The 16,482-nt window shown below is 38.1% G+C and overlaps 1 protein-coding gene across 1 annotated transcript; it reads right to left on the reverse strand.

Annotated features, from left to right (window-relative positions):
• Positions 1-226: 226 nt before the first annotated feature.
• On the reverse strand, positions 227-12,000 carry LOC122968582 (alpha-synuclein-like). The gene is made up of 6 exons (XM_044333934.1): positions 11,432-12,000; positions 10,862-11,020; positions 10,549-10,578; positions 8,649-8,791; positions 1,699-1,770; positions 227-1,010 (listed from the first exon to the last, which is right to left on the reverse strand). Exons 2-6 carry the CDS (start codon positions 10,980-10,982, stop codon positions 993-995), a joined length of 384 nt encoding a protein of 127 aa, XP_044189869.1. The 5' UTR covers positions 10,983-11,020; positions 11,432-12,000; the 3' UTR covers positions 227-992.
• Between the last annotated feature and the right edge of the window lie 4,482 nt (positions 12,001-16,482).

Raw genomic sequence — 16,482 nt, forward strand, 5'->3', positions numbered from 1 at the left:
ACATTATTAGATCTCTGAATCCCATTGATATCTTATGATGAATGTTTACACATTTGTATAATCTTTATAATATCGTACAGGGACTCTGATCTAAGCATTTATAACTTTTTATCTGATGGACGAGCGAAACACTCACTATTTGTTTATATTATATATAATTTTACATCACTGACCCCACATGTAAACATACAGTACAGATAAATGAACAACACTTAAGCAACAAACACACTTTTTACATATTTTATTCAACACTTAAATCCAAATAAATCCATATCACAGCTGTCACGCTGAATTGTTTTACATGCTCTTGGTTTTCAAAAGTCCATTCAATATGAGATATATTTGTTTTAGCAGTGATAACTTAAAAAATACAATATGAATGCACAAATAGCTCAGCACTTTATAGTCCACCGCAAAAAACAGCGACAGTATACAGACAAAAATAGAGAATATCATTACGCTTCCATTTCAAACAGATCACTGTAAATTGTTCATTTGTATAGAGACACTTAGGTGCTTTAAGTGGTAAATTGTGGTATATTTCCTTGTTTGAGTTATTGACATAGTCACACGGTTGACAGAAAACACACATACACACACTCACACACACACACACACACACATGGACCAGGTGGCATTCTCAGTGGGAGGGAGTCACTGTAAATGACAGCCGGTCGCACACGTACGACACACACCTGAGGTCCCTTTCACTGATGTGCAAAAGGCACACGCAGACACACACATACATGAATACACACAATCACACGACACCTCTCTTTCACTACGACATTTACACAGATACTGCCGCACGGACATACGTAACAGCACAGACAGAAAAAAACACACACACGCATACACACACACACAGACACACACACAGACGTTGGGCACAGACTTCATAAAGGACCAAAACGAGGCACGATGGGACTTGGCAGAGCGACATGGAATGTTTTTCGGTCATTGATCTTTGATTGTGAAGCCTCTCAATCAGCTTAGTCATCGGTGTCCTCCTGTGAGAGAGAAGAGGGATGAGAAGTGAGCTGTGAATTTACCGTCCTGCATACAAATGACTGCTGTGATGTGATCCATTTTATCCTTGAATAAAACATCAACATACAGCATAATGATATTACACCTGTTTATCGCTGAGATGATGTTACAACACCCATTACGGACGGTTTATTTATTACTCTGGTCACATAGTCCACAGACCTCTCTAATCTGCTAGTCTTTAATTGTCCTCAGAAGGATTTGACATATGAAACGCTGACTTAATGTGCTTCTAATATTGTAAAAGATTCATCATCAATCAATGTTTGGGGAAACCACCCACACTGAAATGTATGCAATCAATTAAGTGTTATGATTGAAAGTCTCCACTCAACGTCATATATTACACAAACCTTCAAAATCTAAATACATGGAATGAATTTCCCATATTCCCATTTCTCCTTCAGCTTTATGTGATCTTTGTTCCTGCTGATTTATCAAATTGATTGGAAGACTAATGAGAAGAAATTTCCCCTTAAATCCAGTCCGACTCAGTTGTAAGACATACGATAGTTATCCATGAACTGCGATGATTCGTTCTGTTTACTCTCACTGAGGTTATAATTCTCTCTAAAACAATCAAACTGAGATTATGCTTCATGTTGCTGACTGTGGTTTTGCGTCCACCAGTTGCTAGAGGAGTCTTACCTCTGTGACATCAGCAGTATCAGTATCAACCGGTGACTCTGCCATGTTCTGTGGTGCTGAGGGGTCGTCACTCTGGAAAACAAAAAATAAGAAAACTTTTTCTTTTTTGCTCTGAATATGATCAAACTTGCATTATGTTATCTATGTATGATTAATGGCCAAATAAGCAATGGACATAGATACATTTGGGCTCCTATTAAGGCTTTATTAATCCAGTCTAACATGATGTTAACCTGCTAGAATGATCCTTTTAATTCTCAATCAAACACTTTTCAAATACAGTTAGAGGTTTGATTTGTTACCTTGAATAATAGTGTGATCTTATTTTTTAAGATGAGTGCTAATCATACAGTATGATTGATTATACTCATGATTGGCAAACATGGAACTGTGGCTTCAGCCAACACATTTTACTGCATGTATTGAAGAACCACCTTTAAAGGTGCAGCATGTAGAATTTAGTGGCATCTAGTGTAACAGACTTAACAGAGATGGAATATAATATTCATAAGTATGTTTTAATTAGTGTATAATCACCTGAAAGTAAGAATTTATGTGTTTTTGTTACCTTAAAATGAGCCCTTTATATCTACAGAGGGAGTGGGTCCTCTTCCATGGAGCCCACCATGTTGCACCACCATGTTTCTACAGTAGCCCAGAACGGACAAACTGAACACTGGCTCTAGAGAACGCATTTCGTGTTTTTTGAGTTTCGCTGCCACCTTAGGTTCTCCAACATGCTTGGAAGGGGAGGGAGGATATTCAGTTTGTTGAAATCTGCAACCTCACTGCTAGATGCCACTAAACACAACACACTGCACCTTTAACATATTCTAATTATGCAATGCAACCTACCAAAATCTCTCGTAAAGCAGATTAGATTTTGTGATTAATTTGTAATAATTCCAGCAAACTTAGTTCAGAAATCAATCGTGTAATTGCTATAATTTTACCTATAACATATGAAACATGCAGAAATTTATCTAAGATAGACGGTCTCAATCCAACTGTGTACAATTTGTATTTGTGATTCAAATGTTCATACATTTTAGAGTTTAAATGACAAAGTCCCATAAAAAACCTTTTACCTGAACATAATCCTTTCGCTCTATCTAACTAAACTCAATTAAAAGAGTCATCTGCATCTGAAAAGAAGTTGTCATGCTTCAGCCTTTATCACCATAATACAGCTAACAAGATTGCCCTGTCAACAGCTCCAGATCCATTTAAATCAAATCCAGGTTTGTGTCTAATCATCTACAATTAAATCAAGCTAACTTATTTATCCACATATGAAGAACAGGGCTGTGGTTATACCAACAAAATGATAAAATATGTGCAATACTACATATTTACACATAATATTAAACAACTGTGAAAGTGTGATGTTGTTTATATATTTTTTCTTTTTTTAAAATTAACCTTGGCTTTATGCCTCCTCATATGCGTACAGTTTTCATCATCTCCGTGTATGTGCATATATTCTTTGTAACATTTCACAAGCCTTTGTATGGATGCATCCTTGGCCATTATAACAAACCCTGACCCTGATATACAAGGGATACAAAGATATTTGCAATGGGGCTAAACACTGGAATTTACTGTATATATACATAAGACCGTTTATGACTGAAAGCTTGAGAATGTAATTGAATAGACTGTAATGTGCAGTTTCTGTTCTTTTTTGTACCACTTTGTAATTGCAATTCCTTTAAGCCAGGTGAGCCACGGACACTTTAAATTGAAATAAGTAAGATTTCAAATAAGAAAAAGAATCACTGATCGAGTGATTGTTGAGGCACGTCTATCCAAGGACAACTTTTGATGAATCCACAGAAGAAAACATGTTTTTATATCTAAACAGCACACATAATTCACCCCACTCTTGTCCCTGCACACACTGAAAGCCACTTACACTCTTGTTTCATAACGTTTATAATGATTAGCGGTCATTTTGAGTGAGAAGGCTGCTGAGAAAGAGACGAGCTATGAAGCGCTAATGAAGAAAAGGGAGGGGTTACTTCTCTCCTGTCTCATTGAAAGGATGCCTTGATTACACCGTGCCATTGAACTGACCTTCCTTAATGGGGTGCGGTCACAGAGATGTGTGCACGTATGTGTGTGTGTGTGTGTGTGTGTGTGTGTGTCGCGCTCGCCAGCTGACATATCCTTAAACCAGTTATTGCACCTTCTCCTCCTGCTGTTGCATTTAACACCACCCATCAAGCCTCCATCTGTTCACACAGCCGAGCCAGAGAGACATGTGCTCGTGTAAATACACACACAAACACACACACACACACACACAAACACACATACATACTTGGACAACAGCAATAAACACCACCTTGTCTATTTGCTGTGGTCAGATCAAACTTTGGCCAAAAGTTCACTATTTTTTAGAACAAATCAAACCTGAAATATCAACTATAAACCTTCATCTTCAAAGCAAATCAAAGTTAACACCTTGCCTACAATGACTGTATTGTTTCATAGCAATTTCTGAGCAGATATCGCCTCCTGGGGAGGGGGAATACAGCAGCCTCAGCTAGAATTTATTGCATGCCGCTGAAAATATCTGAGCAATAAGATGTGTTTGTTGAGTCCATTTTCATCTTCCTCTACCTTGCTGGCGTTTGTGTGCCCTGATATGAGTCACCAGCAGCTGATGAATTGGTGAAACAGCCAGATGAGGAGATTAATCAAACGGCAGACTCAGCATCCCACCACCTTGTGTTTGCTAGTGTGGGTGTGTGTGTGTGTGTCTGGGTGTCAGACACAGGAGACAATTTTTGATGGGCTCTCTCAACCTGGCATCAATTTTTAAAAAATGAAATCAATATAAATGACGTTTAATGGCTGAGCCCTCTGGGAATGACGGCTTAATGAGGACGATCTGCTGCTGTCTGCATGTCAATCTCTTGCTGGGAATACCTGGATTTTTAAAAATCTGTTTATGCCTCTGTCAGTCAGTCAGTAAGTCCACCAACGAACCAGTCATCCACCTCTCCATCTCCATCAGTCAGTCTACTCTACTGTGGCTGTTGGTCCATCTGTTTGTCTGTTCTGCCTGCCAGTTTGGCTTGTCAGGGTTGCTCATAATCAGTCGGATCACATTCCAGGTGGAGCTCCGTCAGTGTTTTATCCCTCAGGGCAAACGCACGATTAGCTATCTAGCTGCCTTAATAACTCAACCACTAAGGAAGATGAAAGGATTTGACTTGGATGTTTGTGGGAAATACCACATGCATCCTTTGATAATGAAATCAAATGTAAGAGGCCTTTTTTTGCCGGCAATGAAAATCAAAAAGAACACGCTGAAAAACATATGTCAGTTGTTGCCATCAGCAGGAAAACAACTTGATAATTTCTTTGGTATCTTATCTTTTTACAGTGTACTTTTAACTAATCACAGCCAATTAAAGAAGAGCTAAAGAGCTGTGTGTATGTGTGTGTGTGCGTGTGTGCTGTTATCTATTGGTGTCTAAATTATTGTTATGGGTTCCCCTGTGTTCCATCGCTAATTAAGGAATGGGAGATTGAGCATCACAACAAACACTGAACAAAGTGTTTGGATTGCCCTGGGAAATATTTGATTGGCTTATCATTTCCTGCTACTCACAGCAGTGTTATGAGCAAGGAGGGTAATTACAAGCAAATTTAGTCCTTCCTTAAGGATTTTAACACCTTATTAATCCAGATATGAACCAGTGGCAGCATGGGGAAGTGTAGCTGCTACGGTCTGACTACAGAAGAAGAACAGTGATTATTTGAGCGTGAGGGCCTGCTGAAGAGTTTCCGTGTTTGTTTTTAGGAATTAGTGTAAAGTAAAAGTGAAAATGTAGAGATTTAGGGGGCAAGGTGTAATTAAAGTGCATTATCTCAAATAACAGTGGAATAATTAAATGTGCAGTATAAATAGGTCTCAAAGGCTTTTGAATCCAAATGTGAACAGACAATCCTAGACTGTGACCAGGATTGTAGAAGTTCAGGTTATCCAAATGCAATTTAATGTTTTATTTAAACTGTTAAATGTTAAGTTATGTTTTCTGTCAATTACTATTTACATTTCTGGTGGAGAAATACTCAATCTTTTATTTATTTATATATTTTTATTGGCCTAAAAGAGATCAAATTTACCCTTACAAAAAATATCACATGTGAAATTCATGAATTTATGTCCAAAAATCGCATACTGTACCTACTGTGTATGTGAATTCATCATGTGATAGATTACATTTGTCTGCATGTGTATTCAGCACATGTGAAACAGTGTTGCACATGTGATATTATATGTGAAATAAATGTTTTCACATGTGCTGTCTTACATGTCACATGTGAAATTTCTCAAAAACACATGTGAATTTATCATGTGAAATGTGAAATTATATCATGATTCACATGATATTATCAATTTTTCTTTGTTTGTAAGGCTAAATATACAATATTAAGTCTAAAAATACTCAAATCATTGTGTAGCCAATCTAATCAAAGTAATCTAAAGTTACATTGCTAAAACCCCCAAAATACCAAAGAAATAACCTTGCTGGTAATTAGTCTGACTCTTTACAAAAATCCACATGAACAGCTATCAACATTCTTGCTAAAGAGAAGGAGAGAGTGAAATAGAAAAATTCGGAGATTGAAGAATAAAATTAAACAGAGGAAAGATAATCATTTTTCATATTTGACTTTTTTGTAAACTGCCTTCACCTCCTCCTCCTCCTCCTTTGGACAAACGAAGGCCAGACTGACTGATGAACAATGCAGGAAAGCTAACAATATGTAATGGCTTTCATTTCAGTCAAGAAAGACAGCCAGCAGATATGAGAAGTGATGACAAATGACTCAAGGTCAGGAGGCCATTTTGACACAGTGAAGAGTTATGGCTCGCAGCCACTGGCATGAAATGGAGGGAATGTGCTCTGCTGCGAACTACAATCTTCAAATATGTGTTTAAATTTGAATCTATAAACATTATATCCATATTTTTGTGGAAAAGTGTAAGCATCCAGCATTTGTGTGGTCACACAAAGCAGTAAAATCAACTTGAAGTTTCAGTTCTCCTCACTTCTTATGTGAGGAAACTATAATATACTATGATACTACTATGATAGTTAACACTGCAGCTATTGTGCATATTTTTGTTTGACATATTTGTGGAAACTGTCTAAGCTTCAAGCCTCTGGGTGGCAGCAGATTACTGGATGGCTTGGCTAGTTGTGCGCTATAGACTGGAGGCCTACTGACATTTTTTCCCCCCTTTTTTCAATGAGGCCATGTATTGTTAGCAATTGAAGAAGTCTGTCCCTTTTCAACATTCAGCGTTTTGGAAGACGCATTGTACTGTTAAGTTTGTTTACTTTCTAATTTCCACTTGGAAAGTGGAACCTAGAGAGCTAGAGGAAGCTAGTTAGCCTAGCTTGAAACTGATTCATGAGACTTTTTCGCTTTTGCCCATGTAATCTTTACACCTGCTGAGTCATTGCCAGCTCCTGAACACTGCAGTTTTTGAAAAGGTACATTATTTTACTGATTTATCCTTCTTTTATTGTTTTATATTAAATGTGACAATTATTTATGTTTATGTAAAGCACATAGTGTTGTATTTTATGTATGAATTGTGCTATAGAAAAACTGTTTCTAATTATTATTATAAAAAAATAGGGGGTCTAGCTAGCGTTAGCTGTCTCTTTCTCATAGGTCAAGTTGGGGATGATGGCAAATGACCAAACTGTCAAAACATTTAGCAACACTTAGTCTAATAACATATGAAGTGCTAAAAGACCCAAACCATGCAACAAGTCCACCAATTTAAGCAACCAAATACGTTGTTTGACCAAACACTCCAGAGCGTCACTTTGGAGCATTTTCTAATATAGTGCCTCTATTGGCAGTAATTGGCAGCACAACATAATTTATCTGTGCTTTTCAAAACTGTTACAATAAAAAAAAGATGTTTTATGATGCGAAAACGCTGTGGTTAAGGTCTGGTTAGGTTTAGGCACAAAAACCACTTGGTTAGATTTAGGGAAAGATCATGGTTTGGGTTAAAATGATCACTTTGTTAAGGTTTGAAAAACGTGGTGTGGGTTAAAGTTACTACTTCCTTAAAGTTAGACAACCTTCGTTGTCATGGCAACAGTAAACACCATGGGGTTAAGGTTAAAGGACGATTGTAATTAAAAAATTTTTAAAAACTGTCCCGACTCATGGTTGGAAACGGGAAACAAACAGCAGTCTCCTGCAGAAAAGTCCAACGTCAACTTTTTTCAAGTCAAACCATCCACCCAACCTGCCACCTCTGAATGAAGAAATTTGTCAGCTTATACAGAAGTCATCTGAACTGCGCCACTTCTCCGGGTCATAATAACTACGGCCGCAAGATGGCATCTGTCACTCAAACGTAACTATAGGTCAGTTTTGGCCAACTGACATTATGACCTATAGTGTTGTTTTTCTTGGGAGGAGTCTCAACCATGACTAATGGGCCCTTTTCATGGCAGACATTTTGACCTGTCGAAGCAGGAAAAATGTGTGGTGTAAATAATATCATTAACGACATTCCAGTCAGTGAGTAAGGATGCACAATACCAGGACCCTGAAACTGGCTCACCTATATGGAATGCAGCCATCGTTGATGTTATTGACTCCACCTGTGCTTTTTCCTGCTTTAACAAGTCAAAATGTCTGCTGTGTAAAGGGTCTATTAAGTCAGTGTTATTATAAACTATTATTAGTGACTGCCCACACAGATATGGTACCAATCAAACAGTATCTCCATTGTCAGTCGGAAAAATTCATGCCTGTGGAGAGAATTAATGTAGGGGGCGCTTTTACCACAGAAAATTAAGTAAAATTTCTTCTGCAAGTCAAAACAAACACCTACACATCAACATACAATATATATGATTTCTTAGCACAAAACAATTTTCAGGTATCTCTCTTACTTGTTTGGCTGGATCCTTCTTGACCAGTCCAGTGGCAGCGGCAATATTACCTGCGCCCTCCACAGTTTTCTGGGCCACAGCGGTAACCCCGGTAACCATGGCTCCACCCACCTGAGACACTCCAGACACAGTTTTACCTGCAACTGTAGGGATGGAAGAAGAGCAGCTGAGGAGGGTGTATCTCTATAGAGCCTCAATACCTCTGAGGATCAGCATGTAGAAAGAGACATTAACACGATACAGATCTCATGATACTGGATTTCAAAGCTGGAAGGAAATGTAATGTGAGTGGAGCTGCTCTTTAGTGACGTCTCTCCAGTTATCAGCGATATATGGCAGATAAATCTAAGTCTAATAGCTTTTACACTTTTACACATAAAGGGTTAATGACTGAATTTTTCTAGCAAAGTTTGACCTGACGGAGGTGCTAAAAACAACCATAAGGTCACCAAAATCTGAATTGTTCTTTCTTTCCAAAACATATATGCAAAGTAAAAATGATTAATTAATGCGATTGATGCGGTTTCAACATGGTGATCACAGTCAAAAAAACCCCAAATAGACTCATGGTGGTGATCACATAAACCCCACTTCCTTGTAAAAGTACATCTGGAAATATTGGGAACACTGGGACATATTGTGATGTTTCTTGTTTCAAAAATGCCATATTCTCTATAATAAATATCACTTTTGCTTGAATAAAGATGAATCTGGATGAGAATTAAAAACAATCTTAATAGGATCTAAAGCTTTTGTTGTCACATTACCTGGCTACTTCCTTTTTTTGCAACGGTATTTTCAAATGTGGTGAAATCTACTTCCTGCCTTACTGTGGGCTACCTGAGGTCTATAGAGTTGAATAAAGACTAATTACTATAGACTGATACTCTGCTGCTTCTACTTGGAACACCCTACATTACTAAAACTGGATCACCACCTCTAGTGTCATTTGGTGAACTGAAAAACCACAAGAAGAACAGCCTGGAGGCATTTTCCCTTTCAAAAGCCTTCAACAGGCCTCATCGAGTTTCACCCCGCCTTTTACTGTTTCAGCTCATTGCTTTGTCATTCGTAGTTTTGCATATCAGTCCATCTGGTTTTTATGTGTGTTTCTTGAGACTTTCATGTGTAAACTTTGTGTAACTGCAGTTGCAAATTAAAATGTTAAATCCAGTGAGACTTCCTTGTTATAATTAAGGCTAAAAATGTCATCAACATGGACATTCTCTGCATTTAAAACAAGTGTTTGATTGAAGCCATAAAGGCCACTCGGTCCACTTCCTTTGCCCTCCACACTGTATCATGATGGAGTCCAACTGTGTTACACATAATAATTAATCACGACCCAGCTGCTCTTTGCTATAGGTCATCATCTCTGCTTATGCGGACCTCCTGAAAGCAGATTATCTGATCATAGGTCTAGTGCAGCCACTTGGGTCCACTGGGAGAGACGATATCCTGGTGCTTTACTCCTTTCCTTCCGCCCTCATTTAGAGGCTTTAATAAGACATTCAAGCATCACGAATTTCTCTTATAATCCCAGTTTATGAAATGCTAATTGCTATACTTTACAGCTATTTCCCTGGATGCCTATAGCAGGCGGTCTCCCTTGGATTCCCTGCTTGTTATGTATGAGGGATGGCGAGGCATGGCCCATGGGGAGTTCGACAGGTTTTCCTGAGTTAGGCGGTGAAATATGACACTTACTCACCTGCAGATTTACACAGTACATCTTTCTTACTGACCACCTGAGGATCCGGTATCATTTTCCGCTTTTGCTTTTATGTACTTGGAGTAAAACTCTCGCTCGAGTGTCAACAAGAAGGGCTGAATGCAAAATGTGTAGGAGAGGAGGGAATGGAGCAGATGCGTTTAAGCCTTCATTCATGTATGCTGTTACCTGTTGTGACTCCATCCTTCGTTTTGGTGCCTGAAAGAAAATCCAAGTGAAGCTCAGTTAGTCAGCATGTAAAATAAAATAAATAAATAAATAAAAAATTAAAAACTGATGGCTTGTCAAGGTTATATGTGTCATTCAAGCTCAGAGGTGATTGTTGTGTAAAATAATAATAATTATAATGATAATAATATTTTAAAATATATATATTTTAACAATGAACAACGTTTTTAAGCTTTTTGTCCATTTTTTTTTTTTTTACCAGCATCCTGTTATAAAAAAAAGATCATTAATCAGATGAATTCCCAGCACCCACCGACAAACATAACCCCATCTTTCGTCATCTCAGCTGCTCCAGTCACTCCCTGCTTGGTTTTCTCCGCCGCTGCCACGACCCCATCCTTGGCTTTAGAGAAGCCCTTCATTAAGGCGTCCATGGCTGCTTGATTGGCTCCCAAATTACACGCACACGCAGCTGCGGAGATGTTAGAAAACAGGCGCAATGAGGGAAAAAGGCACTCCCGGATTTGAAGCGCTCGGTATTATAGACACAAAACGATGCCACCGCCCTACTTTTTCTTCTCTGACAGGTTTGAAAAAGCCAGTATCGCCATGTAAAAAATACAATATCTGTGCAGATGGTACGAGCAGCCCTGCTCTCTGAGGCTGATGAAAAAAATCCCACCTGTAGGAACTGGCTACAGCCCAACTGAGAAACCATGAATGGATTTACTATTAATTTCAATAAAAAAAGGTGAAACTGAGCTGTTGTATTGCAAAGCGACAAGGAAGATAAAATAATACACAAGCTGGTATTCTTAAATGAATGATTTTAACATATTTTTTAGGAGAAAGAGAACTAGAGATACAGCTGTGATTCACGCACCTGTTTGCTTCAACTTCCTTTGAGGCGACAATGTGGTGAGTCTTCCGGGATGACAGCGGAGATTCCCCTAAAGAGCAGTGCAACCGGTTTATTGTCTCCAAACTACAACTACTACTCCAAAGACGATGTGTAGTGTCTTCCAGACAGACTGACAGAGAGAGAGAGAGAGAGAAAGAGAGCGAGAGAAAGAGAAAGAGAGAGAGAGAGACGCCTCCGCCTCAGTGATGGAGAAAGAGCGATTTAAACCCCGTGATGCTGATGCGAGAGAAGAGATGCTCCTCTGTCTGTCTTTCTGTCTGTCTGTGACACACACACACACACACACACACACACACACACACACACACACACACACACACACAAAGATTACGTAGCTCTTTTTCTGTACGTGGGTTGCCCACAGCGTGTATCAGGCTCTTTAAAATCATCAGCCGGCTGAATGCATCTGCGGCTGAACTACCAATTAGTAGCAGTGTAATTATGCAAGATAACATTAGTGGACTGTTTAGTGTTCCCACCTGTGAGTAAGATGTTTTTTTTTCCTTTAAGGCTATGTTGGAATCGACTCATAAATCAAACTGTGAGCAATCAATAAACTCACTTTGAGGTTGTTTTTTTTACACTAATGTTGATCAACTTTTTGATTAAACAAACACACTTTTTGATTATTCATGACAGTGGTACCACTTTTTAATAATGGTACCTATATAGAGGGTTTATAGATTAGTAATGAATGGTTTTATTGATACTTGATGATGATTGATGCTTAACAGATCAGATATAAAGCATTTATAATGTTTGGGTATCCATGTTTTTCAAACTCCCTTTAAATAACCACAGTTTATAGAAAAGGGCTGCAGAGAATCTGCACCAAAATCCATTTATTAACACTTAAAACTGCACACTTTCCATTAATGACTTATTAACATACATTTATAACATCATACTTGATTGATTATTAGACAATGAGAAACTTACAACAATTTATAACTGCAGAATTACCAATAAAGAAAGGATAAAAACCTGTCAGTGGGCTTTTTTTTTTTTTCTTTTTTACCCCAAATTTGTTCTTATTAATGGCATTATTAAACTTATTAAATGGCAATAGGTGGTTTAGTGTAATCTGCTTTTATGGCAATTATATTGTAATATACCTGTTATGGATTTTTGACAGATATAGCACATATAAAAAGAGGCCCATGGCAGTTTTCATGTTGTATTGTTTTAAAACACTGAATCAAAGTAATGTGTTTTTTTTTTTTTGTTACACTTATCAACAGAAAAAGACTGATCTCTACAAAGTGATCTGTCATAACCCGGTTCCTAGGCCATGACAAACATGGGAACGGACACAACGGATGGCAATAAATCAAAGATATTTATTATAATAAAGTAAACAACTGAAGAAATAATTGCAAATATGGAGTGTGTCAATCAGTAGCATGAGTAATGTAGGTGAGAATGTGTGAACAATGAAGTGTATGGTGTCGTGGAGTAAAAACAAAACTAGAATCAAATGAAAAACAAAAGCCTGCAGCTGCTTGCTGGGATGAGTCAAGGTGAGAAAGAGAGCTCGAACAATACTGGGAGTTGGCCTTTTATCCTATGGCAGTATTAGACACAGGTGCTCTGAATTCAGCTGCCTGCCACACCCATATTCTCCCAGATACCTTTATGGACACAAGAATATATAACAATAACTCATTACCAATATACTTAAGGTAGGTTAGGAAGGGGCTGTCACAGATCTGAATTAATTATAAAATACAAAATAGATGTTTGCATAAGGATTTACACCGTAATCATTTCTGCTGCAGCCATTTAGTTTAAGAAGTCACATCATTTGTAATATGGAGTTCACCTGTGCATAGTCGAGGGATTCAGTTAATTGCAGTGTAAATACACCTGTATCTGGACGGTCCACCAATTTTGGTGAGTCAGTCAAAACCTGCGCCATGAATGTGGTATTCCATGACTCGAGTGAATAACCAATCAGATGTCCTTGATGATGTGATGTACATGAGGTGGATGTGTTGATGGTCATACAAGTAAAACAGTAGCACCCATCTTGTTGTTGTTGTTGGGGAGTTTATTAATTAGACACTAACAAAGAAGACAAAGAAACACTCCACGAAAAGGTACCTTAAAAGCACAAGTCAGCGGATGGATCCAAGAAAATTTCCAAGTCCCCGAACATCCCTTGGAGTACAGTTATATGAGCCATTAAAAATATAGTTTGACATTTTGGGGAAATATGCTGATTTGCTCTCTTGAAGATTAATATCACTCATATCTGTATGATGAATATCAAGCTACAGCTAGGAGACAGTAACCTTAGCTAGCCCATCAGTCTGAAGGGAACAAAATCTGTCTGAAAGCACCTCAAAAGCTCACTAATGGACACATTATATTTTGTTTGTTTAATCTCTACAGTAATCACAGTGTAAAACTGACATTTTGTGGTTTTACTGGGGGTTATATGTGGGTCTATTTCTTGGCATGGAGCAGAAACTTGTCATTACAGTGAGGTTTCCAGACAACCATGTACTGCAATCTCCCCATTAGCTGTTTGCGGTTTCAAAAATTTGGCCAAATGATGGCTAGAGTAAAGGTCAGGCAGTCACAAAAAAAACACTGTAATATTCAGCCTCTTGGTACCATGAAAATCCACAGCATAGTTTATGGCAATATGGCCATATAGTTGCCAAGATATCTCGCAAACCTTTTACTGATTGGCTGACATCTCCATCCAAAGCAGGGCAAAAACATCTATCAATAGAAGCAATTAATAATAATGAGAGTGGTATGAGGGTGTTAGAATAACAACTGACAGAGTATGCAGACCGTGCATTTATGGACTTTTAACTTTACAGATATAAACAATATTGTATTGACCTGTACACATATCAATTTACTTGATGCAGCAAATCTGTTTAACAATTTATAATGGACAATTATATTTTACACACTCACAAGTATGATTTATACATACTGTACTTAAAATTGTGAAGGCACTGCTGCATTGATTCGTTGACAACACACAGTAGTAGTAGTTCATGTTGAGTTTAGCTGTAACACATCAGTCAAACTGACTCTGACTCTAATTAGACAGCAGTGGTTACAGTGTCGGTCCATGTAGTTCTAACATTACAACTACAAGAGGTAACTAATTTTAAACTATTTTGGATTAGACTGTAAGATTAATATTCATCGTATTGTGAGCTTAAATAGTTAACTCTATCAGCTGAACAATGGAACATTTTTCAGCACACACTAGAGCATAAATGTACTGCACATGACCTATGATGCGCCACGTATGTAGAGCTATTATAAGTATGCAAAGCATTTATTGATTTTCTATTTGTAGCTTGGTATATTGCAGTGTTCCTGATATGTTGTAGTTTAAGCATTTGAGCTAATGCTAGCTAAAGACAAAGAATTACCCGCACAACACCTACACATCACGAAGCTTCAGATGAAAAATAACTTCAATCATTCGCAGGGAGAAAGTCATTGATCAATTAAAAAGATAGATTGCTAATTACATGGAAGACAGCACATGATCAGAGGGATGTTCCACAACATCTTAGTGTTTAAACAGTTTAACTACACACATTTCTTGTCACTGTCAAAGCAATATTTCTCATTTATATGAAGATTCAATGCATATTATGTGTTCAAACGCTCACAGTATCACCGGGTCGAGTCCTGCTTCACCGTGCTGTCAATCAGACACGAGAGAGCAGAAGCATTATGGCCCCATGTCATTTATCACTAGCTACAGGGGACAAGCCAGGCTCATTACTGTCTGTGCTGGTGAGCCCCAGGCTCAATATGAGGCGGCGGCAGCACAGCAGCCCGCAGGCTCAATTAAAGGACCTGATGGATTCCACACTAATAGCAACGTAACATCGACTTTTCTTCAGACTAATGTATGTGGAAATCCTGTAATCCTCCCTCGGTCTGGATGAGTGTTCAAATCACACATGCTTTACATTTTATACTGACAATTTCCATACAGTATATTGGAGTTTATATTGTTGTTACTGAGAATAATGATTTTTGTCATTGTTGATATTGATGAACTCTTGTGGGACTGCATTTGAACACACACACAAATTTTGTCACTTGATATACATGTTTCATGCATTTACTTTTTTGTGTGTGCATGTTTTACATACCTTTGTCTGTGTGCTTGTTCTATGTTTCACCTGGCTGCAACTCAAATTTCCCCTCTGGGATAATAATATTAGTAAGTTGATGATGGAGCAGAGACGAGAAGGTGAAGGCTTAAATAAGATTTTTTGGCCACATGGGGGCAGAAGAAACAAGCTGTGAACGCAACACTTACATATGATCACCTTTTCAGTTGATATAGCTAACTTGTTGGCAAACAGTTGCCTTTATACATCCAGCAGACACGAAGAAACATTAAAATTCGTGTGGAGTCTCGTTTCTGTCCACTAATGAATGTCTAATAGTTACTCTCCCTTTGATTTGGTCTCCACCAATTACTGAGGGAAATATCTGGCTTTTTAAGCTAACCTCTAAGTTCTGTTGCTAATGTCTGTATGCTTTTTGGTGCTGGGGAGGTAGCGTACAGTGGGTGTTTAGAGTGTTTCCGCTGAAAACAGCTGCCTGCTGCGACCAAAAATAACGCTACGAGAGCAGTGAGAGCCAGTGAGCCAATATATTAAGGCTGCAGCCCATAAAACCAAAACAATGAGCGGAAATATGCTATAAAGTTGAGTTGAGTCAAGTGACAATTATCGTTGGGTTGGTCACTACGAGCAACATCTTTTACATACAGAGACATGTGATTGAATGTTATTATAAAAATATTGATCATATATGCTTTAAAATCAGACATTTTAAAGTTCCCCCACATTAATATAATTTAAATTGCCATTGATGTCTCATCTCCATACTAAATTATTCAACCAGGCAGTCACATCTTAACTTTGGGCTCACCTCATGCATTTTTGCTGCCCACAATCTGCCCACATGCATATTAACTGTTAGATATTAACCGTAAATGGTGGGTCTTACTT

This window comes from Thunnus albacares, chromosome 18 (genome assembly GCF_914725855.1).
Source record: "Thunnus albacares chromosome 18, fThuAlb1.1, whole genome shotgun sequence".
NCBI classification, from domain to species: domain Eukaryota; kingdom Metazoa; phylum Chordata; class Actinopteri; order Scombriformes; family Scombridae; genus Thunnus; species Thunnus albacares.